This window comes from Myotis daubentonii, chromosome 19, assembly GCF_963259705.1.
Source record: "Myotis daubentonii chromosome 19, mMyoDau2.1, whole genome shotgun sequence".
Lineage (NCBI taxonomy): Eukaryota > Metazoa > Chordata > Mammalia > Chiroptera > Vespertilionidae > Myotis > Myotis daubentonii.
The window spans coordinates 9254171-9278298 of NC_081858.1; the positions used below are offsets into that span (position 1 = coordinate 9254171).

Sequence of the window (24128 nt, forward strand, 5' to 3'; positions counted from 1 at the left end):
CCTACCCCGACTCTCTTAGAATCTGAACGACTGAGATTTTCACTGAGTTCTTATTACTGTGGTTGCAAAACCACAAAAGGTTAGTTTTTGGGGCTTCGTTCGTTCACCGATTGCATCATCAATTCCAGGACTGTCTGCCCGGCATGATGCTTTGGGTAAGTGAGCAGGGAGAGAAAAGCAATGGGGTGGTTAATTTCCCAGGGCAATTTGGGAAAACAGGAGCCTCCGATTGTTTATTTATTTATTTATTTTTGGCCAAAAGGGCTCAAGGGTGTCTGCGTGGGCCCAGGTACCAGGTGGAGGCAGGTATGTGACAGGACTCATTTCTCAGGCGGCAGTCACGCCCCGGGTGCCCACGGGCTGCTAATGACACGACGTATTTCCTCAGCCCAGCTGCGATCCGAGCTGGATTTGGGAGTTATTTCCCCAGATGGTTGACAGCTTGAAAAAGATATTTAAAAAACTCGAATCTTCCCCAGCGACGTTCGCTCCGTGAAACACGTTTTTGTAAGGTTTTTGCTGGAGTTGTCAGCAGCTCCCGGAGCAATCCCTAGAAATATTTAGGTGTTAAAAAAAGGTCACGTGGGCATTTCATTTCCCTGCTGTTGCAACAATGGCTGTGTATGCGAGCACGTCTGTCCCCCGATATTAACTTACTTTGCCATTAAAAGGCATTTTCCTCCTGCTTAAATCATTGTGCAAGGAGCCTGTATTTATGAGGTATGAGCTTTCTGGTTGGGACCAGGAAATGAACCCCTAATAGAGAGACATAATTAAGATTTTTGGCCCTCGTGAGGGTTTTTTCTTTTTTTTTTTCAAAAGCAAGAATTCCCAACAATTATTCTCATTAATTTTTACAACCTCTGTCCCACTGGTTGGAGCTGGCATTTATATTTGTATTTCCCCCCGCCCCCCAGCCCGCCCCCGGATATCCGGTTTATGCTCATGCGGAGGGAGCATGGAGTCAGTTGCAGGGGAGCCTTTGGGTAGAACTGGGACATCACGGTGCATCTGTCCGTGTTTGTGCGCCCGCGAGTGAGCTAGCTGACAGGTAGCACATTCGAAGGCAAATTCAAGGACAGGTTATTGTATGGGCGACATAAAGAAGACATTGTTCTTAGGAAATAAGGTGGACATATGGGAAATAAGACGGAATTCTCACCTGAGCTCAGCCTGGATGCTCACATTCCTCAGGGGTAGTTCTTACGTGCTGTAGGACCTGTATTCAGTCTCCAGAGCAAGATGTACGCAAGGTCAACACACCTTAGTGTCTGTGAACACATCGTGCCTACCCTATGCAGCCACATTTTTGGAAGCTGTGGTGATAAGCGCAAGAATTAGGTAGAAGTAAACGGTTTGAGCGGCAAGAAATGGGTTTGAGCAAAATACTTTGCCTGATAAAATATCCAAATCCACCCCTTTCTTCTTCTCTCAGGAGACAGTTTTGTCCCGAGCTCCCAGTAGAGAAGTGACATCACGGACTGGGCATTCGTTCAGACCTGAGGCCACAGCCCATGTGTCTTCTGTCCGCTCAGGGACTGGCTTCAGGGACTGCAGGGGAGGGGCGCAGGACTGGGGCAAGATCTCATTTTCTAAGTAGATCGTCAGTGATGGGATTTTTACTTGACTTTTTGAGAATCTCCCCACCCCCTCTTTAAAAAAGGAATTTATGGTCAAGTGGGTTGGATTTTATTGTGACAAAACCTGAGTGGGACAGAAAGCCCCATTAGGCTTTTAGACTCGAAACAGAACTGGATTCAGGAGTGCACATTTTAAAGACCGTTTTTTTTGTTTGTTTGGGTTTTTTAAAAATATGTTTTTATTGATTTCAGAGAGGAAGGGAGAGAGAGAATCATTGATTGGCTGCCTCCTATACACCCACTACTGGGGATCGAGCCCCCAACCCCGGCATGTGCCCTTGACCGGGAATAGAACCGTGACCTCCTGGTTCATAGGTCGACGCTCAGCCACTGAGCCACACTGGCCGGGCTTAAAGACCATTTTTTTAAAAAGGGATTTTGTAGACTCTGAAGAGTCAAGTCAAAATCAGAAAGCTGCAGGAATAGGTATAATTTTTTAAAAGATGAGGGAGGAGGTGATGTGTATACACATAAATAAGCATTCATACATATTAAAACTTTCATAATAAATTTTTTTAGAGCAGTTTTAGGTTCTCAGGAAAGCTGAGTGAAGGTACACAGGTTTGCTGCATTCCTCCTGCCCCCCCCCCCAACACGTACAGCCTGCTCACTTACAACATCCCCCCCAGAGGGGACATTTGTTACAGTCAGTGAACTGACACTGACACATCATCACCCGAAGTCCAGTTCACCTGAGGGTTCACTCTTGGTGCTGTCCGTTCTGTGGGTTTGGACAAGCGTTTAATGACACTGCCCAGAATCACAGTATCATACGGAAGAGTTCCCCTGCCCTACACATCCCGTGCTCTGCCTACTCACCCCTCCCTCCCCTCTAATACTGGCAGCCACACATCTTTTTACTGTTTCCATAGTTATGTCTTTTCCAAATGTCATATGACTGGAATCATATAGCATGTTTTTAAATATTCAATTTACATATGTTTTTATCATGAACACATGCGTATACATACATAGTAAGTTTATGCTCATTATAGAGCATTGGAGTTAGAAGACCTTACTAAGCTACCTCTTGTAGAAAACAGGACATACCAGACTGTCTGCCCCCAGATGCACTATTAGAGGGCGCCTTCACCTCTCACCCCACACGGAGATTCTGAGCATCTGTAACTATACTATGGGGGTAGATTGAGGTGATTTGGGGGTTACATGAATATGATGGAGTCACAGAAAGTTTTTCTCTTTCGATTATCTTTATTCAACCATCAGGAAGACAGTCTTAGTTTAGTTGGGACTCTTTTGTGATTGAAAGGTGTCTAATCTTCCCTTGTAACGAAGAGAAAGCCTGCCTTCCGTTTAGAGCAGCGGTTCTCAACCTGTGGGTCGCGACCCCTTTGGGGGTCGAAAGACCCTTTTGCAGGGGTCACCTAAGACCATCGGAAAACACATATATAATTACATATTGTTTTCTGATTAATCACTATGCTTTAATTATGTTCAATTTGTAACAACGAAAATACATCCTGCATATCAGATATTTACATGACGATTCATAACAGTAGCAACATTACAGTCAGGAAGTAGCAACAAAAATAATTTTATGGTTGGGGGTCACCACAACATGAGGAACTGTATTAAAGGGGTCGCGGCATTAGGAAGGTGGAGAACCACTGGTTTAGAGCTTTCTGTGGGTACCAGTAGAGAGAACTGAAAGCATTGCTTTCTTTCTGTGGAATAGCAAGTGATTCTGGTTGGACATAGAAGTGATATAATATTTTGTACAAAATAAGTTGAAGTAAAGACTGATTAGCTTTAAGTGAAAATATTAAACGGACCAGTGTACAGGTGTGATTTAGATGACAGTGACTGTGAAGGTCAAGCGTGAGTGACTGAACCTCGATGTCCACAGAGTGACTTGATACATATAAATTAATTCACACCCAGCTGTCAGGAAATACTTCCGGCAAATGCCAGGTAGAGGCGCCCTCGCATCCGGACCTGCTACTGTTCACTCATCCTCATAGAATGTGTGTGACGGTTGACATGGAAGTTCTGGGCCTTGACCCAAAGGCCCTGTTCTAAGACTAAACTTCGTACATTGCAACAAAAGTATCCAAGAAGAGGGCTCTTTCTTCCTTACCTCAAAAATGAAAGGGGTCTGGCAACTGCTCGATAGCCATTCTATATGCTATAATTCTATCCGTTGGTGCTTATTTAATTAGACAGCGTTTTCCACCTGAGCTAGCAGAGTCTACCTGTGAAACAGAAATGAACATGACACGAGGCATTGCAGGACTTGGAAAGCAGGAAGCAAGCCCGCCCGAGTGGAGCCTGCCAGCTGCAGGATGTGTGACACGGTTCAACACGCACACCTTTCCAAAGCGGAGGTGGATGCCGGGGAGGCCTAGTTGGTGTTTCGAACACAAAATGCTAAGAGTAAAATCAACAACAGCAACAGACTGGCCAGAATGATGCTGAGTATGACTTGAATTAATGGGCAAACCAAATCCCGGTTCTTTTCTCTGTTTAAAAGCAGTCTCATCTAGGATATTTTTTCAAAGCTTCCGCCTGAATATTTGGTTGCCAGAGGGCTGCCTTTATGCAGCACCATCTTAGCTCATGTCCCGAGGTTGTCTCATAGCAATCACGCTCTCTCCTCTCTTCAGATCACCCAGTTAAAGATCGAGAACAATCCCTTCGCCAAAGGCTTCCGGGGCAGCGACGATATGGAACTGCACAGAATGTCAAGAATGCAAAGGTGAGAACGTGAGTTCCTGGGTTCCCTCCTCTCCACATACCCCCGCCCCCCAACAGCCCCCGTGAGCCATCAGCCACAAGGCGCCTCCCTCCAGCAGCCCCCCGGGAAGGAGAAATGGAGCCCTGATAGCCAGCAAGCAGAAGGCGAAGGAGCCTCCTGGAGTCCCACTTGCTGGTTGGCCTCACATGTGGTTTCCTCTGTCAGGCGACCTGGAGAGTGTATCCTGGAAGCGTGGGGGTGGAATGTACCGGGGTCTTGGCATCCTTCATCTGCCCAGGCGGCTAAAGCTACCATTCGCTCCTCTTCCCTTGCCGTCTCTCCTCCTAGTGAAGTCCTCTCTCTCTTTTCCCCATAAGTCACGGCTGATGAATGATTTTCTTTCTGGCAACAGCTCTTGGTCAATGAAAGGGAAGTTAACGACTTGATTTCCTGGGGCTGAAATACAGACAAACTCGACACCACGTGGTGTCCAGGGCACCGGGGGATTGGGAGATGGTGATAAAAATCACTCCATACTTTTACATATCCTGTGGTCGCAGTCGCTGATATGATGAATAGATGAGGCTGTACAAATGTATATAGTGGGAATTTGGTCTGATTTGAAGGGATTGCCAATTTCGTCAAACACTCTCTCTGCCTCTTGATATGTTTCCAGAATAAGTTACCATATGGCAAGAGAATTAGAAATACATCTTGATCCCTGTGACCAAGAAAGTGTGTTTTTTTCCTTCCCCTGGTGGTGGGTTTCACGTTTCAAAATAAAATGAGGTCACGTAGGAAGCTTTTCCTTATCCTTTTCTGGGAGACACAGAAAGGGGGAGTCGAGCAGATGGACAGACATGCTCACTCCAAGGGAGACAAGAGACCTGAGAGAAAGGCGTAGCTATGTGGTGGTTTTAACGTTGAGTTTAGAAATACACGCCGTGGAAACTGTTCTCAGATAGCAGGCTTCCCAGATCTAATTTGCATACTTTAAACAATAAAGGGCAGAAGGGTGAAGGGGAATGCAAGGTGCAGATTTCCAGTTATAAAAGAAAGAAGTCACGGGGATGTAATGTACAACAGGGAATATTGTCAATAACATTGTGATAACCTTCAATGATGGCTATTAGACTTAGTGTGGTGATCACTTCGTTAGGTGCATTAGTGTTGACTTTCTGTATACCTGACACTAATATGATATTGTATATTAACTGTATTCAGTAAACATAAAAATGTCATTATCTTCACGTGTACACGGGTACACTACTTTTGTAGCTAAACATTTGGCGTTAAGCCCATCTACATTTTGAAACTGGAGCTGGATTTAGTCTCTGGTCAGAAAAAAAGTTGACAACAAATATCACATAAGGCTGAGAGGGGGCAGACTCTGTGGCCCTTGGCTCGGAGGTAGTTTTTATTCCTGCCACGTTCACACTCCGAGCCCAGTCCTTCAGGCCGACTAGCCATCGACAAAGGCTTGTCTCCAGCAGGTAAGGGTCCGGGTTGTGCCGTGGGGACCAGGTGGAGGGCACCCAGTTCCAGCTGAGATCTAAGGGTTTTTTCCAGCCCCCACTCCCTCCCTCCTCCCCACTAAGTCAAGAGCACATGGGGTAATGGATTTACGATGTTTTGAATCAACCCCTCAAATTTCACCAGTTCCCAGGTCGTGTTGATTCTCCCTTCTTAACATATCTCAGGATTCACCTCCCTTTCCCCGTCCAGCCCGTCTGTTCTAACCACCACCGCGCCTGCCTGCGCAAGCCTCCTAACTTATTTAGACCCGACTTCGGTCCTGTTCGCCTCCCGGACATTCTCTGGGTCGCCCTGAAGACATCTTTGTAAAGCACAAGTCAGACTAGGCCACTCCACACCGAGAACATCTAGGCCTCCTATTGTTTTCAGTGGGAGGCCCAGACTTCCTCACTGATTGCCCAAGGCCTCCGCGCATGACCACTCCCTCCCACCCACCCCGGCCTGGCCGCACCCCTTGCTTTGTCCCTCACAGGTGCCTCCTCTGCTTCAACCTAGTTCCAAACCCACTTCTCCTGGTGACGTTCGTCCCTCCGAACAACACAGCCGGTCTGCCTCAGACTTCCCCTCCTCCTGCACGTGGCCGTTCCCTGCCCGTCACTAGTGTCACCTTGTAGCTGTCCCTTCCTCCAGGAAGCTTCCCCGGGCCGCAGACTGTGTACTCCCATCTGCCCCCAGGACCCCTCACTGCTTTCCCGGTCAGGCCAGGCCCCTGCGCGTGGGGAGCTGATTGGACAGGTGGCAGCCGTGGAGGGAGAGACGGGTGGGAGGTACAGTTTAAGAGCTCAGATGTCAGTGATCCTGGGGCCTCTCCCTGAAGTTCTAGCCACGCCGTTAGACATTCCGGCAGCTGACTCTATTTGGTCTGAATGGCCTGTCCTAACCAGCCCCTGGCTGTTGTGGACTGGGGAGGGTTTGGTTAGGTGACTTTCCTGGTAGGCAGGGCAGATGGGGGCCAGGAGGGGGGGGGGCTGGTAATTGAGGGTGCTCAGTAATCGACAGGCAGGGTCCAACCTCTCAGCCCGAGAGCCACGGGGGTCTCTGTGGCTGTGTTAGGAGCTGTGTTGGGAACAAGAGGACGCAGCAGTGACAGGTGGGGAGGGCACAGGCCATGTGCCCAGTTTTCCCTGGACGTGGCCTGTGGGAAGGACAGGGGACTAAGCAGAGTGGCTCTAACCGAAGGCGTTGGAGTCAGACACACCTGGGTGCATCCTCGCTCTGCATGTGACCCTGGGCAAGCGATCGACGCTCCCAGAGCCCCAGATCCCTCATCTGTGAAGAGGGCGTAAATGAACGTAGTGCTCACTTTCTAGGGTTCTTGTAGGAGGGATATGAGAGACTGCCTAAAGGGGCGGGTGCCTAGTCCAGGCTCAGTAAAATGTGTCTGAGACTCCCCATTGCTCCCAGTTTCGCCCCTTGTTCAGAGTTTATTCTGGGCTGAGGTCCCTACTCCCCCGTGGCCACAGGTAGTGACAAGTGTCCCAGGAAGGTGACTGCCCCGAGTCGGCCGCGATAACAGCCAGGCTGCACGGGCAGGCTCCCTGTTAATCTTCTAATCCTGTTTCCTGTTCCACACACACCCCGTGACAGCTGCTGGGGAGAAAAGCAGGAGGGGCGAAATTTCCTCCAAGCCCAACAATTGGAAGGCGGGCTGAGCGTGAACTTGAAGTCAGCCCGCAGAAGTCACTCTTGGATTAGCTTGGCCAACGTCTGGGCACTCACCCCACTATCTCTCTTCACCTAACTCTCCGTGTTTGGAAAAATGCAGACGGTGCCTTAGTGATTGTCCAACATTCATTTATAGTTTCTAGTTACAGAAGCGGCAACTGCTTCCTATAAAAATGGGAGAGCACAAAGAAGAAAGTAAAATCATTTAAAAATGCTGTCTCTAGCAGGCGGACTGAAATATGCGCCAAGGTTATTTTGAAAGGTTAGTCTGTGGCTTAAAAAGCATCTAATCCTGAAATCCAGTATTTCCCCAAACTGCAGTGCCCCTCCCCTGGGGACAAAGCAGGTGATCAGAGAGGGTCCCCAGAAGACAGGAGCATCAGCCTGATCTCACAGACATTGCTTAGAACGAGAGGAAGGCAGGAAGGAAAGGAGAAGAATTAACTTAAGGTTGATTATTTAAAGAAAAATATTAACTATAAAACAGTAGAGCTGGTATCAAGATTGGGTGAACGTTGTCAAGATGCTATGAAAATGGCGGAAATTTGGGAAATGCACATCTATTAAGAAAGGTGTGGGGGCTTCGCTGCTCTTCGAAATGGTCTAGACTAGAGTCTAGACCAGTGATGGCGAACCTTTTGAGCTCGGCGTGTCAGCATTTTGAAAAACCCTAACTTAACTCTGGTGCCGTGTCACATATAGAAAATTTTTGATATTTGCAACCATAGTAAAACAAAGATTTATATTTTTGATATTTATTTTATATATTTAAATGCCATTTAACAAAGACAAATCAACCAAAAAAATGAGTTCGCGTGTCACCTCTGAGACACATGTCATAGGTTTGCCATCACTGGTCTAGACCATTCTAGAACCACTCTAGACCAGTGGTTCTCAAACTTCTGGCCCTTTAAATACAGTTCCTCATGTTGTGACCCAACCATAGAATTATTTTTGTTGCTACTTCATAACTGTCATGTTGCTACTGTTATGAATCGTAATGTAGATATCTGATATGCAGGATGGTCTTAGGCGACCCCTGTGAAAGGGTTGTTCGACTGCCAAAGCGGTGGCGACTCACAGGTTGAGAACCGCTAGTCTAGACTGAGTGTTCATAGGACATGGCTTTCTTTCAACTTTGCTGCACTCGAAGGTGTGCTCAGACAAGTTCTGAATTGCTGAGGAGCCCACGATGCCGGGACCAGTGGGGTGGGGGTGGGGGCGGACAGACAGACACCTTTATGAGAGATGGGCCTAGGCCTTGTAGGTTGAAGGGGATTGGAATCCGTTGGGGAGAAGGGTTGTCTGGTTCGAGCAGGAGAAGTGGGCCGGGGTCAAGAAGCCTTGGGGTGTGGAGTCGGGGGCAGAGTCTAAGGTCTCTGAAAGCCACCTGAGAGGCGCTGTGACAGGGTGACACTGGGGTTCCAGAGGCAGAAGGGACCAAGGAGTCAGCATCACTTCCGCCTTCCAAGCCCTCTTGCAGGAGGAAAAATGAGGCCGGAGACTCATTCACTTATTCAGTGTTTGAGCTATTGCTTTGTTACTCAGCTAACACGCATTATTAAGTGCCTACTGTATGCCAGGCACTGGGCTGCAAAGGGGAATCAACACGCAGGGGAACAGGTCCACAGATGGAGAAGCAGGTTTTGGAGTTGGGTCCTGACTACCACATGGAGCAGCTCCAGGCTCCCCGACTCCCCTGAGCCTCTATGTCCTCATCTGTAAAACTGGGATAATGATGGAGCCGCCGCAGGGCTGCTGCATGGGTGACAGGCGGTAACGTGTGTGTCCTGATTGCCATCCCTCCTCTAGACAGAAGGAGAGTCAGAGAGTGCCCACGTGCTGTAACACGGCCCTGGCAGGCCCGGAACAAAGGTTAGGCATGAGGGAGGGCCGGTCCTGTGGAGCCAGAGTCCGGCTGGCTTGTCCAGGTCACACGGCTGGTCAGTGCAGAGACCTGGCTTCCTTAGGTGGAGCCAATCCCCCTTCCGCCCCTCGTCCGCTCAGAACAAACCCAGAAGGGGAACAAGCCACAGGTGCTTCTCGCTTTGCCTCGCACCGAGTCTGCCTGGCCCTTCTGCCACACACCGTGTTTGTGGAGCATTTTCGGGGGCCTAGCAGATTGCGGCCGTGCCACACTTGCAGCGGTGGTGTCTTCAGAGCTCCTCACGGAAGGGCTGGGGTTGCCTGTACGTCCTCAGTCTTTTCCTGGGCAGCTGGTGCGCTGGGGAAGCGGCCTACAGAGTGGGGGGACCCTGAGGCTCCGCTGTGGCTGGAGTTTGAGCCCCCCAACCAGAGAGCAGCCAGGAATGCTTGGAGCCCACGATGTCCCCGCTAGTTTGGTCCAGGGACATCTCTACACACCTGCACTGGAAATGGACCCTTCTCCCAGCCTCAGAGATGCTCGTGCCCTCCTCCATCTTCTACCTCTAGGGTGGGGCTTAATCGGGTCTCAACCCCCCTTTGAAAATGCCATGAAAGCAAGGGAGTCTCTGAAAAATTCACTAACAATTTCCTTGGCATCATGGGACCCCTAAAAGGTGATGTCCTTCCGAGGGAGCCTTCCCACCGCCTCCAGCCCGTCCTTCCTGATCTTAGTTCGTGTCCAGCTCCGCAGCTCGGACGGTTTTTCAAAGGGAAGACGGCGTGCTTGTAGCTCATGCTTGTGGTTAAAGGCAATCCCAACGCCCTAATGAGGCCTGGTTTCCAAGTCAAGGTTCAGGAGAGGCGCTGCTCTCACTGCTCGCTGCGTTTCCGATGAGCCACACGGTTCCCAAGGGCAGTGTGGATTGATCTAAAATTGGAGGGGGCTTGTGTTTGGGACGCCGAGCTAACCTCTGCAGTGAAATTGAGGTTTGTCCCGATGGGGTTCTGTGGTGAGCCGGCACGGCCATGGCATTCTCAGCCCCAGGGCGCCTTATGTGCCACGCCAGCTCAGCCTGGTTCAGTGACCCTGAGAGGGGGCAGTGAAGGATTAAGACAGACAAGAGAATGAAAGCTGGGTCCGGGTGGGACGCTGCTCCCAGATGGAGAGACAGCACCGGTGCCCACAGGCCGTGTCTTTATTTTATAGCAGATGCCACAAGGCAAAGTAAGGGCGTGATCAAGATGTTTACAGCATTCTCGTGGGTTTCAATCCTACTCAACTACATGCACCTGAACTCTATCAAGCCCACATCACTCAGGCACGTGGGGCCACGTGTTCGGACCATAGGTTCAAGCTTACAACTACAGCTGTTGGCTATCATTGTGCTGGGAGGGCCCTGCCCTCCAAGCTAGGACTTGCACGTGGCCATGAGAGGACTGTGCCCTCTCCTCAGTCCAAGGCTTGAACCTGTCCAAACGCTGTAGCTGCGCCCCCAGGGTCCCATGTTGGCTCATGGTTGTCCTGTTGAGGATATGGATGCTCAGAACAGTCCTCCTCTCCTTTCCCGTTTACAGTGGGGCCTTGACTTATGAGTGTAATTCGTTCAGAGACCGAGCTCGTTAAGGAGCTCGTTAACTCAAATTACTCTGTCAACTCAATGCAAAAAATCTGCGGAGAGATAGCTGGTACCTCAAAAAACTCGTTAGTCAGGACACTCGTAAGTCAAGGCCCCACTGTATCTGCAACACTGTTACCACCCTTCTCCACCCCCTGCCCAAACACACCTGCTCTTCCCAAACATACCTGCTCATCCATCCATCCGTCCATCCATTTATCCATCATCCATTCATCCATCCTACTATTTTTTGATGCATCTCAAACCAATGTGCGGACCTGTGTACATTCCATCCTATAGACTTGGGCGTGGACCTCACTCACTAGGGAGGATTCTATTGTTGTTTACAATTTTTTACTTCAGGTAAAATTCGCACAGTGGACTGCACAAACCTCACGCGCACCATTCATGTTCCGACAAGTGCACATACTTGTACCTGTAAAACCCAAGCCTCCCTCATCAGATAGAACACCCCTCCACCCCCGGAACTTCCCTCAGGCCCCATCCAGGGAATCCCGCCTTCCCCTCCGTGCAGAAGCAACCAGGGCTCTGGTTTCCTTTCATGGTGTAGGACTCAGCGTCACTTGCCTAAGGCTGCTTTCTCCTGGGCAGCTTTACACACTCCTGATGTCGAGGTTGCACTGCAGAAGGACAAAGGTCAGAGTCTCTGGGGGTGGGCTCAGGAGTTGGTATTTTAAGAAGAATCCCAGATTACAGTATGCAGTCAGGTTTGAAGCCCACTCCCCTGGAGAGATTTCCCCATCTCGGCCCGTCCCCACTCTAAGCCCTGAGCCCTGTTTCTCAACGACTCCCTCCCAGTAATTAATGTTCCGTTAGAAATGATTTCCTTAGAGACCATTCCCCTGTAGGTGTTCTCCCCACACCCCCCGAGGACAGGCAGGCTTTTAGACCAGCCCACGGAACAGCTAGCATTCCTACCAGGGCTGTTGCTTTGGGGTAACTTTGCAACGGCCCCATTTGCACTGAAGGTCAGCAAGCGGTCCTTGACTGGCTTCTGCATGACCAGGGGGCCCACGTGATTCCCATCAGAACGAAGGCAGCCTCGGCACAGTCCTGTTGAGTCCAGGAAGCTGTCTGGTTGAGCTCAGCTAGACTTGGCCTCTCCGGCCTCCCGGCTCCCAGAAGGACAAGGCTTGGCCTTTGACCACGTCTCTTCACCTTCCCACCAACCCATTAAGGCAAAGACACGCTTCAGTTCGTTAAAAGGAGACTGAATTCAAATATTGGCTCTTCAGGTCAGCCCAAGGGACCTGGCAACACTGCTCCGCTGCTGTTGCTGCGAGCCCCCCGCATTCAGCCTGCATTGACCCGCCCTTTCCTATCTGTGGCTTCACGGCCAGCTTTTGCTTCGGGGACTCGCAGCTGTGACATGGGGCACAGGTCTTGTTGCCCCATCTGCACATGGAGAAACTGAGGCGAAGGGAGATGTCATGATTCGTCCTCACAGCTGGTTCAGGACTTGCCCTGTGACCCCAGAGCCACCCCTGTAGTGTCGCTCACAACCTTTTCTTGTGTGAATTACAGACGCCTTCTAAGAGCTGATGCCAGGATGGACCACTCCCTAGAACACGGACAAGCCCTAAGTATCTGATAAATGGGGGAGGGGGCTGTTCATAGACCATTCGAAGCCCTTGCAAGATAAGAACTGCTTCAAAACACAGTGTGATTTATAAGGTGGTGGTGGTGAGCAGTGTGTCCCAAATGTATGCCAATCTTTTCGTTATTTTTCTTCCTTGGCTAAGGATATGTTTTGTTTTGTTTTATTTTAGAGAGAGGAAGGAAAAGAGAGAGGGGGGAGAAAGAGAGAGAGAGAGAGAGAGAGAGAGAGAGAGAGAGAGAGAGAGAGAGAGAGAGAGAGAACATTGATGTGAGAGAGAAACATTGATCCATTGCCTCTGGTACGCACCCCAACTGGGGACTGAATCCCAAACCTAGTGTGGTGTGAACCAAGTAATAGAACTAATGTAGATGGTAAGGAGAGGGTGATTATTATTGCACTGAGCAAAGTCCCACCTGGGTGAAGCACCCCATGCCTCGCATGTCCACCCATGACATCAGAATAACTTCCCCAAGCACAGTAGAGAGTCAATCATCGCAACAGCTGTGGCGGGCTTGCGGGCCCTTCGTGAGTTTTAATCGCAGACCCAGTGCTGGCCCGAGGAATCCGCCCCCCCGCCCCGCCACCCCAGAACAGGAATGCCACAGTCCCTGGCCTTGCCCGCTGCCCTGCTTGTTTGAGAAAGGCTGCCAGACACTGAGTAAGCAGTGCAGGGCACAACAACAACACCAGCTCCGCGCTCGCCAGCAGCGGCCACCTGCTCCAGTGAAAGGGCCAATTCAGACGCCGCGGTGGAAAAAGGTTCTCAGGGGCGTTCGTTAGCTGGCGGCACGCTGTGGGTGCAGCTTGGCCCTGGATCTCAATATTCCCTTGTAACGTTTTACAACCCAGACCTGGCAACAATGGCGTCATTCATTGCACTCACTCACGTGGAACAGAATGTGAGGGCCCGGGAGAGGCTGGTCTGCGGGCTCCGACACCCAGAGTGAAACGAGGTGCTCAGGACTCTTGGCGGGTGTCCGGGGAGCCCAGATTCAGCAGAGCGAGCTGGCAGGATGGAGGCACAGCTGTTGATACAGCGAGAGCGGTGGGATTTGATGGCAAACTAAGTTCCTCAAACAGTAGGATCAGCAGATTGGCCGGCAGAACTTGGTATTGCCCGGGGGTAGCCAATACCCAACTCTGTTATGTTATCACCAGGAAGCTTTTATCACAGGACGGTCGTGTTGCCCACGCAGTCGGTGTGAAGGCAGCAATATCCTATGACCAAGCGTGCGTTGGCAAGATCTTTGGAATAGCTGACCCGGGCTGGAGCGCAGCTTCACCTCTTAGCTGTGTGATCTGGGGCAAGTTGCTTAACATCTCTGCAGCTCAATTTCTTTACCTCTAAAGCAAGCATGTCAAACTCAAAGGCTAACACAGACAAAATACACAAGGTTTAAGTTGATGTGGGCCGCAAAAGAGCAAAAGCTTCAATTTTCATAGAAACATAGGTTTATTTCGATAGAGACATGCTGAATACAAAGGGCTGAAATAAATGAGTCATCGTTAACATAAAATAGAACATTTTGATAAAAATTAATTTTTTCTTGAACATTAACTTACCAGACATTGAGTAACTGCACAAATTAATAAGCATAATGCAGATAAACCTATTTTTCTTGTTCTCCGAAAGTTAAATATTTCCTATTGTGCACACCAAACAAGTCAGTCCAAGACTAATGACGTGGCCATCAGCTGCTAAAATATTCTCTGCTAGTAATAGTGGAGAGAAATGGTGCGCCTGCACATATGGTGTGTAAGGGAAATGAATGCAACACGATTATATAATCAGTCATTAGTGAATGCTGTAGTTCGTTATTAATAATTATGTATAACAGGATATTGTAAAAATTAAGTTACAAAATTATTAAAATGTTTCTTACATACCGTTATATTGGTTGGGCCACAAAAATATTTGTTGTGGGCCGCATGTAGCCCATGGATCATGACTTTGACATGCTTGCTCTAAAGTAAATCTAATCATGCTGATGAAATGGAGTTCTTGCCAGGATCAAATGAGGGAAAGTATATAAGTCAACCAGTACAGTGGCTGGGATATTAGAAGACACAGAACAACATGGATGAGGAGGAGGAAGATGAGGAGGAGGATGGTGACAATGATGATGATGGTGGTAGTAGTGATGATGGTGATGGTGGTGGTGATGGTGGTAGTGGTGATGGTGATGTGATGGTGATGGTGATGTGATGGTGATGGTAGTGATGATAATGGTGATGGTGGTGATGATAATGGTGATGGTGATGTGATGGTGATGGTGATGGTGGTGGTGATAATGGTGATGGTGATGATGGTGGTAGTGGTGATGGTGATGATGGTGGTGATGGTGATGGTGATGGTGATGATGGTGATGTGATGGTGATGGTGATGGTGATGTGATGGTGATGATGGTGATGATAATGGTGATGGTGGTGATGATGGTATGGCGATGAAACACCAGCCCTCTGTTGCTGCCCTCCTTTCCAGAAACACAAGGCTTTTCAACTTTCACTTTAATCCTCTGTGCCCTGCATTCTTCAGTGATGCTCTCAAGCTGTGGAGGACTGTAATTTCTCTCTTCATCACAGGCACTTTAGAGATTTTCACTGGTTGGTACTCATCATGTTCCTTTGATGGGTCCATTGAGGAGCCCAGTGGAAATTGCCCGCACGCTGTTGGTGGTAGCATCTCGTCCCTTCGCCTCTATCGGCTCCTGCTGATGGAGACGTCACTTCACCTTGCCGTGCCTCTGTTTGGACACCTGTTAGATGGGCTTGCAGCCCTTGTATTTCAGGCACCGAGAGATGTGAGTGATGGATGGTGGGGATGACGTCTCAAGCTCCTTGGCGAGAAGGAATCTGTGAGGGACAAGAGGTTATTGGGGTGAAATGGCTTTCCCATTTCTGTGCATGTTAGTAATCAAAGGCAGGATTTGCCCTTCCCAGACAGTAATTTTGCAATTTGGCAATGCCGAATGTAGAATTCCTCGGAGCCCATTGATGCCTTCTCTTGTAAACTCCCTCCGCCAACATTTTTGGGGGTTAGTTTCTTTAACTAAGAAAAAGCCATCTCCATTAATATAAAACTAAGAGAGATTCCCCTCCTCTCGGGGAGCTCCGACAGCCCAGCCCTTCTACTAAGCAGACCCAAACGGAATTGCCAGCAAGATCTGACAGCTTTTATGTTTTATTATTATTACAATTCTTCGTCTTCATTTTCCATGACGTAGCTGGAGCCGCAAAGCGAGAACTATAAAGCTAATTTCATTCCTTTCAGCCTGCGGGCCCCAGGGAGAGATTCTGAGTGGTGTGGCTGCGCAGGATGGCTCCAGCTTTGGTTTTGAGATGGCACATGCCACAGGAAAACTGGGCGAGGAGACCCCTGGGTGTCCTGAGGGTGTCTGGAGCCTCATGGAAACTTGGCAGACACTTTATGTCCCTGCCTGGCCACTCTGACGTGCTTTCACATGACAAACAAAGGCAGGGGCCCAGAGTGGGGCTGTTACACCCCTGGGGGTGGGAGTGGTGAACTCCACACCCCTGCCCCCTTAAAAGCACATTGTGTTTTAAATATTGACAGGAGTAATTAGGAGATTGTCTAGAAATCATTAAGGGGACTGTTGGATTAGGTGTCGGGTGCTCTCTTTATAGCTCTGTGACCATGGGCAAGTTGCTTACTCTCTCCGGGCCTCAGTTTCCTAATCTGTAACATGGGGACAAGAACAGAACCCACTTCCTACGGTCACGGAGAGGATAAAATGGGTTAATGAAGCATCCTTCAAAAATGTGTTAGTGTGGTGTTTTCTTCCGTGGGATGATTTCAGCTGTACTCTTCGATTTCAATAGGAAAGGATTTCTTTTAACAGCATTACAGGAAACATAATTAGCATTGCAAGCCCATAATTTCATGGATATTGCTCAGAGTGAGGCTAAACTTATTTGGATACAAACTTAATTTTAAAAAATGCACTGTAGCCGAAACCGGTTTGGCTCAGTGGATAGAGCATCGGCCTGCGGACTGAAAGGTCCCAGGTTCAATTCCGGTCAAGGGCATGTACCTGGGTTGCGGGCACATCCCTAGTAGGAGATGTGCCGGAGGCAGCTGATTGATGTTTCTCTCTCATCGATGTTTCTAACTCTCTGTCTCTCTCCCTTCCTCTCTGTAAAAAATCAATAAAATATATTTTTAAAAAATGCACTGTTAAAGAAGAGTTGGCTCGGGGTCATGATAAAAAGCACGACGACTTTGGGGTTTACTAATGCATATTTCTTCTGGGGAAGGGATTCTGAACCTGTGTAGCGCCATGGCCCTCCCTGCCATGGTGACCACTGTGGATTACTCCTCAGAATAATATGATTAAATGCATACAATAAAATGCATATATTGCCAAGGAAACCAATTCTATTAACAATGACAGTAACAATGATGGTTGTCATTTGTTGAGCACTCATATGTGCCCATTATTATTCAGTTTCTCGCTGTATTAAGTCATTTCTTCTCTCCACACCCCTCTGAACTGGGGATCTGTATTATATCCATTGGAAAATGAAGGCATGGAGAAGTGAAATATTAAGTCAGTGGTGATAAGTACTGCAGCTCAAAAGGAAATTCGAAAGCACAAAGCAGCAAGCTATTCAGATCAGGTTAATTTAGGGTCATCCCTGACTATCCTAGTGACCAGCCACCATTCCTGACCCATTTACCTGTCTGTATACATTAGAACTATTCATAGGCCTACTTGCCTACTGTATAAGGCATGAAAAGTTAGTGCCCAAATATGTATATCCAAGACACATGATGTACTTGAGTATAATTGGATCACTTTGCTCATCAAAGACCCCTTTGTTTCTGTGATTTTTCTGGTGGATTCAATGGCTCCAGTTCAGCCAGTGGGGGGATCTGTACCAGAGCACTGATCGATGTTATTTCCCATCTTCTCTCTTTCAGTAAAGAATATCCCGTGGTTCCCAGGAGCACAGTGAGACAGAAAGTGGCCTCCAACCACAGCCCTTTCAGCAGTGAGCCTCGAGCTCTCTCCACCTCATCCAACTTGGGGTCCCAGTACCAGTGCGAGAATGGTGTGTCAGGACCCTCCCAGGACCTTCTGCCCCCACCCAATCCGTACCCACTGCCCCAGGAGCACAGCCAAATATACCATTGCACCAAGAGGAAAGGTAAGTGTGGCATCCCCTGCCCGATGTGCCTTTCTCTACTTCTTTCCTTTCCTTGGGAAAAAAAAAGTATATACAACTACATTTATTTCTTTAGGAAATGCAAACAATATAAACATACATAGAGATTGTAAGAAATTAAAACCATACCAGCAAAACATTTTCTCCCCCAATTCTAGCCCCTTCCTCGGGGAACACGTATTCAAAAGGTCCAGACCTATTTTACTCATTTACACACACGCACACACAGAACTGAAAACAGTTTTGTGCTTACGTTTAGCAGTTGATATCAAACTGCATTTCGCAAGTTGCATTTTTTGAAACTTCAGAATATGTTGTGGATGTCTGAAGCTGGAGCTGCCTCATTTTTTTTAAGTGATGAAGAGGAAGTACTGCAGCTCAAAAGGAAATTCTAAGGCACAAAGCAGCAAGCTATTCAGATTAGGGTGATTTAAGATCAGGGGTTCAAACCTGCAACTGAGGTACACGCCCTTAACTGGGAATCTGTGGCCACTCCCACGAGTGGACAGGCAGGCTGCTGCCAGCATTCCCGGTGCATCACACGCCATGCTGCTGGGATGGTCCTAATTGGATGTGCCTCGTTAGTGCATGCGCCAGGCTTTCTCCCAGGGGGATCCTGAGCTCTCCTTTCCTCTCCAGATCAAAATCAGCACTAAAGGAAAAAAGAAAGGCACAACTGATTTTTCTTCCTCTTTGCATCCCTTTTTCCAATCTACTGGGCTGGCGTCTGAGACATCATAGTTTCCTTTGCCAAATAAGAAATGGATGACTTTTCCTCAGCCATTTGAGTCCAAAGGGACTAGATTAAGGCAGGGAATTTCGGGTGGCCTGTTTTTTTGGAGCCAGAACCGAAGCAGGTGCCATGGCGGTGTGGTTGAGCTCAGCGTACTGGAACCATCGCTTGGTGTGAACTGTAGACGGGACGGTGAGGACAGGGCAGGCAATGGGGCCACGGAAACGCAGGCTCGAGTCTCACCTCTCCCACCAGCTTCCTGTGTGGCCCCAGGCAGGTGTCCCAGTTTCCGGCTTTGTAAATGGCGCTGTTTCCTGCAGCACCAGGAAGTGGTGGCTGCGATTGCGTAAGTGGCAGGTATCCCTCCAGAAAGCGTGTGCCGGGGGGAACGAGAGAAGGCCGCTCACCTAGGCGGAGGCTTGAGAAAACAGACGCAGGGACGGGGCCATGTAGCCTTGTGCTTATGCCCGGGGTCTGCAGAATCAGACAACTGGGGAGGAATCTTACCTTTGCCAGGTGCAAATCTTCCTGATTAGGAGCCTGTTACTTAATTCCTCTAGGCCTCATTTATTTATTTTTTTTTAATCCTCACCCAAGGATATTTTTCTCATTGATATCTAGAGAGAGAGTGAAAGAGAGGTGGCGGGGGAGAGAGAGAAACATCGACTGATTGCCTCCTGCACCCACCTGGGCCAGGGCCAGGGCCAGGGTTTGAACCTGCAACTGAGGTACATGCCCTTAACTGGGAATCGAACCCATGACCCTTCAGTCCACAGGCCGACGCTCCAACCACTGAGCCAAACTGGCCAGGGCTCCTCTGCCTCCTTTAAAAAAAGATCTGACCATAAGGGCTTATGATTGGACCTGTCTCGTAGGCTTGGTGTGATGATGGGGTGCTATTAAGCTGGTGTTAGCGCAGGGTTGACTCAACAGCACAGGGTTGAGTCACTGTTTCGCTCGGGCAGGCCCAGACCCTAGCCTTAGTCTCAGCAGCCAGCACGATGCCTTTGGAGGTCCAGTGCCCAGTGTTTGGCCCTTTAAAAAACACACAACTCAGGAATTAGAACCAATGGAAACGATGCTTTGGTGGCTTTCTCTGGAGCCGGGGTTACATGAGGAAACTGATGGGGTTGGCGATGTGACATTTACTCATCTTGCACTTTGAAGGAGGGAAGAGCTGTGTTTGGTCCAAGCCCAGGCTGGGGAGCTGACCTGGGTGAGGCCGAGGGCTCCGGATTTACCTGAAGCCCATCCAAGCTCCTTGGATCTCAAAGGCCTGAACAGTATCACCCCACCAGGCCCCTAGCCCGACTCCCAGCAGGTCCGCTGCCGGATGGGCTGCAGACCAGATGCCTGCAAACATGTCTACATCTTCAGGCGCGAGCAGGGTGAGGAGCGTCTCACGGAGCAGGTCCCTGCCCGGACACCTATTTCCTGTTATACCTAAGGGTGCCCTGCCTAGGTTCCAGACCGCAACCTTTTCCGCAACGCTAGTAAGTAGGTGCTTCCATGAACCAATGTTACAGGTGGGGAAACCGAGGCTCAGAAAGGTAAAATCACAGGCTGGCGGTTCTCGAAGGGGGAATTTGAACCCACGCCAGGTCTGCAGACTCTGCCTGGGCCCCAGCCACTGCACTATAGTGTTACCTCCTCTTATCAGCTACAACCTCAAAATGGCATCCTCCGCTGCAGACTTGCTCGTGCGACTGGGTCAAGCATGCTGATTAAGAGCTCAGCAGGTTTGAATTAGGGAGCTCTGCCTATTAAATTAAGGCCAGACGAAAGAAGAGGAGGAAGAAGTTGAAAAGAATCAAGGCGCTTTTTTCGGTCCAGTATTTATAGCAGCGTCCTTATAAGTGCATTCCTGGCCGGCGACCCGCTTTCGATCACGGGAGCCGTGGACTTTCACGGGGGATTTGGCGGGATCCCCGCGTGAACACATGGTCAACTTCAGGTGGAGGCTGGCGTTGGTGGCTGGTCCATTGCAAGACAGCGTCATAGCTGACGCTTTCCCGCTGTGTGGCCCTGGGCACGATGCTTTGACTTTCTGAGCCTCAACTACCTTTTCTGCAAAATGGGGCTAATAACAGTTCCCACCCTGTGGGCTTGTTAGGGGATGGAATGAGATCATCCACAGAAACACCCAAGACAGGACCGGACATAGTAAGTGCTCAATGAGCGTGAGCCGCCACCGTCCCGCCCTGATGCAGCTCATGGTCCCAGCGGATCAGACACTATGGTGACACAGTTACATGATTGTTTGGGGGAAATGGCGATCGGATGCCATAAAGAAGATACACAAAGTGCTTATGAACATGAAGGGGTATCAGCCTAGGGGCCGGGGGAGAATTTTAGCTCTGAGTCATGGGATAGGAGAAGAGGGTGTTACTGAGCGTCAGGCACAAAGATGGGCCCACCCCCCTCGGGGAGTGACTGACAGGCTGGAACTCGGTGAGGGGAGGGCAGGAACCAGCCCTTGGGAGCCATTTGAAGGAATTTAGCTTTTATCCGAACACCAACGGGCAGCCATTGGAGGGGTTTAAACTGAGCGTGACGGGACTCGGTTTGTTTGGGGTGTCACTCGGCTGTGATAGGCAGGGCTTGAATTAGTACCAGAGCTCGGTTGAGAGGCCGTCAGGGGCTCGGGAGTGAGCTGATGGCGGCTCAGACCAGGATGTGGGGAGAGGGCGGGAGATGTGGGTGGAATCGGGATGCAGTGACGGGCTGGCGATAGGAGGTGAAGAATTACCCTTTTCACAGATGCAGAAACTGAGGCTCAGAGAGGTTGAGTAACCTGCCCAGCGTCACCCAGCTGACAAGTGGCCCCGCCCCCAATCCATCCACACTGCGATCTATGCACTGGGGGTACATGGGACACACCCTGCAGGGCTCCCTTCACCTTTCCAGAAACCTCTGCCCTTCTCACCTCCCTCTGCCCCCAAAGGAAAGCTCCCAGGGACAGGCAACATTCCAGCCAGGCTCTGTCTGTCCTCCTGCCTCAAGACGACAAAAAGCAATTCATCATCAGCCTCCATTGTAAAGTGATAAGGAATCAGTGGAGGTTTCCTTCCAGTTTGGGATTCCCGTTAAGTGATAACTCCATGGGTGGCTTTCCCCCGGCCCCTGCCTGCCCCGCTCACTATCTGACTTCCCCTCATTGTCTGTCTCCCTTCCAACGAGCCCAGGAGGCCGGTGCAATGAAATGTCAAAGGGCCAGGCAGGCCAGAGGGCTCCTTGTGTTTGGGCCCAGCTGTCTCCAAACTATCTACCCCGATGGATGGAGCCGGGAAGGTCTTTTATCAACGCCACTCAACCACAGCCAGGACCCCGGGGCCTGGGAGAGCACTTGTCCGCCTTCCTCCCCCTCCTACCCTGACAGCCCCCCACCCCACTAGAAACCCAAGGCAACCCAAATACAGATTTCAGGCCAGCCACTTACTGCACTGGATATTCAAAGGGAAGCCAGAGGAGCAAGGGGAAGGGGCATTGCATATAATGATTTTGCAGGATGCGTTTTCTCAGTGTGATGTGCCTTTAAGAGTGATTTCATGTGGCTTTTTCCACTGGATCCTCCCTGTGCTCCTCGAGCCAGAGGACATGTCCTTCTTGCCCATTCTGCAGGGCAAGCAGAGGACTAGGAGGTGGGCTAGACGGCTGAGGTGAGTGGCGGTGAGGGCAGACCTGGGCTGCATCATCAGGCTTATATTGACTGGGCACTTACTGGGCACTGGGCACGGTGCTTGGGAGAAGGGCAGGATGGCAGAGCCACACCCCCATGAAACTCGTGTTCCACTGGGCGAGGCAGGTCAGCAAGTAAGTAAACCAGTGGCTTCACATAAGGGCTGAGTGAGGTATGAGCTGGAGTCTTTTGATTACTAATCGAGGGTAGTCCCACAACAGCATTCCAGTCCTTTCTACTCTAAGCCAAGATCTAAGCTCCACCCATCCGTCCACCCACTCACCCACCACTCTCCCTCCCTCCTTTCCACCCATCCATCCATCTGAACAGGAGTTTCATGAAAGCTGAAAGGCTGGGCTGTCCAGCTGAAAGAGCGCTGTTAGGTGAGTCAGGCCCCACCTTAGAGTTGCCGAAGGTCACTCAGCCCGGCAGGGGCTGCTCACCACTCTACCTCTGGGGACTCGGGCTGAGCGAACTGTCGCCAAGGGAAATGACCCACGTGGGATGGTGGCAGTATCGGCTCAATGGGATTAGTGCTGTGAACGCAGCCCAGTGTTTCCCAGCTCTGGGATCCACCCACATTCCTTCAGGTATTGGATGACCTTCACCGAGCCGTCTGCCCAACCTTCCAAGGGGGGAAAGCCAGATAAGACTTAAACACTTCCTTTATGTGCAGGAAAGCTAGACAGACTGCTTATTAACAACTCCATTCCTGACGGAGTTTCTGCATTACTGTCATGGACAGTCAAGAACTGAGATCCAAATGGTCCCAGTGGTTCGTCCAAGGTCACATAGCCAGCAAGAGCCAGAGACATAACTCTGTGCCCTAAAAATCCGTGTTCTGGATTCATCATTAAAGCCACTTTTTCCAGAATCAATAGCGTCCAGAAAAATGCAAGGGACCAGGTTTGCCCCGGCGCTGTGCCGTGAGGGCGGGCAGGGTCCGGAAGAGCTTTACTGCCCTCCGGGCACTCAGCTGGGTGCAGGACCACTCTTCCCACACACCTTTCTGAACCAAGCTGTGGACTCATCTCATCCGGGACTTGACCCGAGACTACAGCCCCTCATCCCTTGGCAGGGAGAGAGATCTTTTGCTGTTGATCATTTATGGTGGTTCCCAGTAAAAAGGCAGAAACCAAACCAAAACAAAAAAACAAAGATGACATCCAAAGCATTTATCACAACCTGAAGTTGGACGCTTGCTTCGGAATGTCTTTACAATGCGGTGAGGTTCGAGAGGAATTTGAGAATGCTCGGACCTGCTTTCATCAATGAGCCAGTATCGAGTCTTCTTCGGACTCTGCAGCGGATCGTTGGGGTATTAGAGACTGGAATGTGTAATTTTACGATTTTCCAAGATGGGCTCCAGCCTTTTTCATATTATTCTTCCTTTTTTGACTTGTAACAAACCTGGAAGCGGATCAGAAACTTGGGAATGGTTAGTTTGCCTTTTTTCCCCCTCTTGCCAAGGGTACCCTGCAGCTGTACTTGCTATTATTAAAAAGGGGAACGCCCTGGGTAAATGGAAAACCCGAAGGTTCTGATTCCAGCAACAATGGAAACATCCAGAGTTATGGATCTGGGGGCGGAAGGAAGAATGGAGGGAAGAAATCGAGGGAGGAAGTGACCAGGACAAAAAAGTGGAGTGTGGCCATGTCTTTAAGACGCCAAAGAACTCCCAGCTGAAAGGTGGACAGTGCGGTCACCCTCTTACGATGTCTTCGACATCTGGCTTGATGTAGACAGACACCTGGAAGGGTGGCTGCCTTTTTCACTTTTTGGGGGACAAATCTTTGGTTGTCCTATGGGTCCCAGATGTGTCCCAGAAGGAGTCTCGCTGAACATAAATTTGCTGGCTGCTCGATGGGTACAGCCCTAGCTATGTTTGGT

At 49.8% G+C, this 24128-nt stretch overlaps 1 protein-coding gene across 5 annotated transcripts in view; it reads left to right on the forward strand.

Annotated features, from left to right (window-relative positions):
• The window catches only part of TBX5 (T-box transcription factor 5), a 42763-nt gene that overhangs the window by 15316 nt on the left and 3319 nt on the right, over nt 1-24128 (forward strand). For all 5 annotated transcript variants that reach the window (XM_059677149.1, XM_059677151.1, XM_059677148.1 and 2 more), the window contains 2 exons: nt 4265-4356; nt 17582-17808. In XM_059677149.1, coding sequence (XP_059533132.1) covers nt 4265-4356; nt 17582-17808 — 319 coding nt within the window. The remainder of the gene's footprint in view (nt 1-4264; nt 4357-17581; nt 17809-24128) is intronic.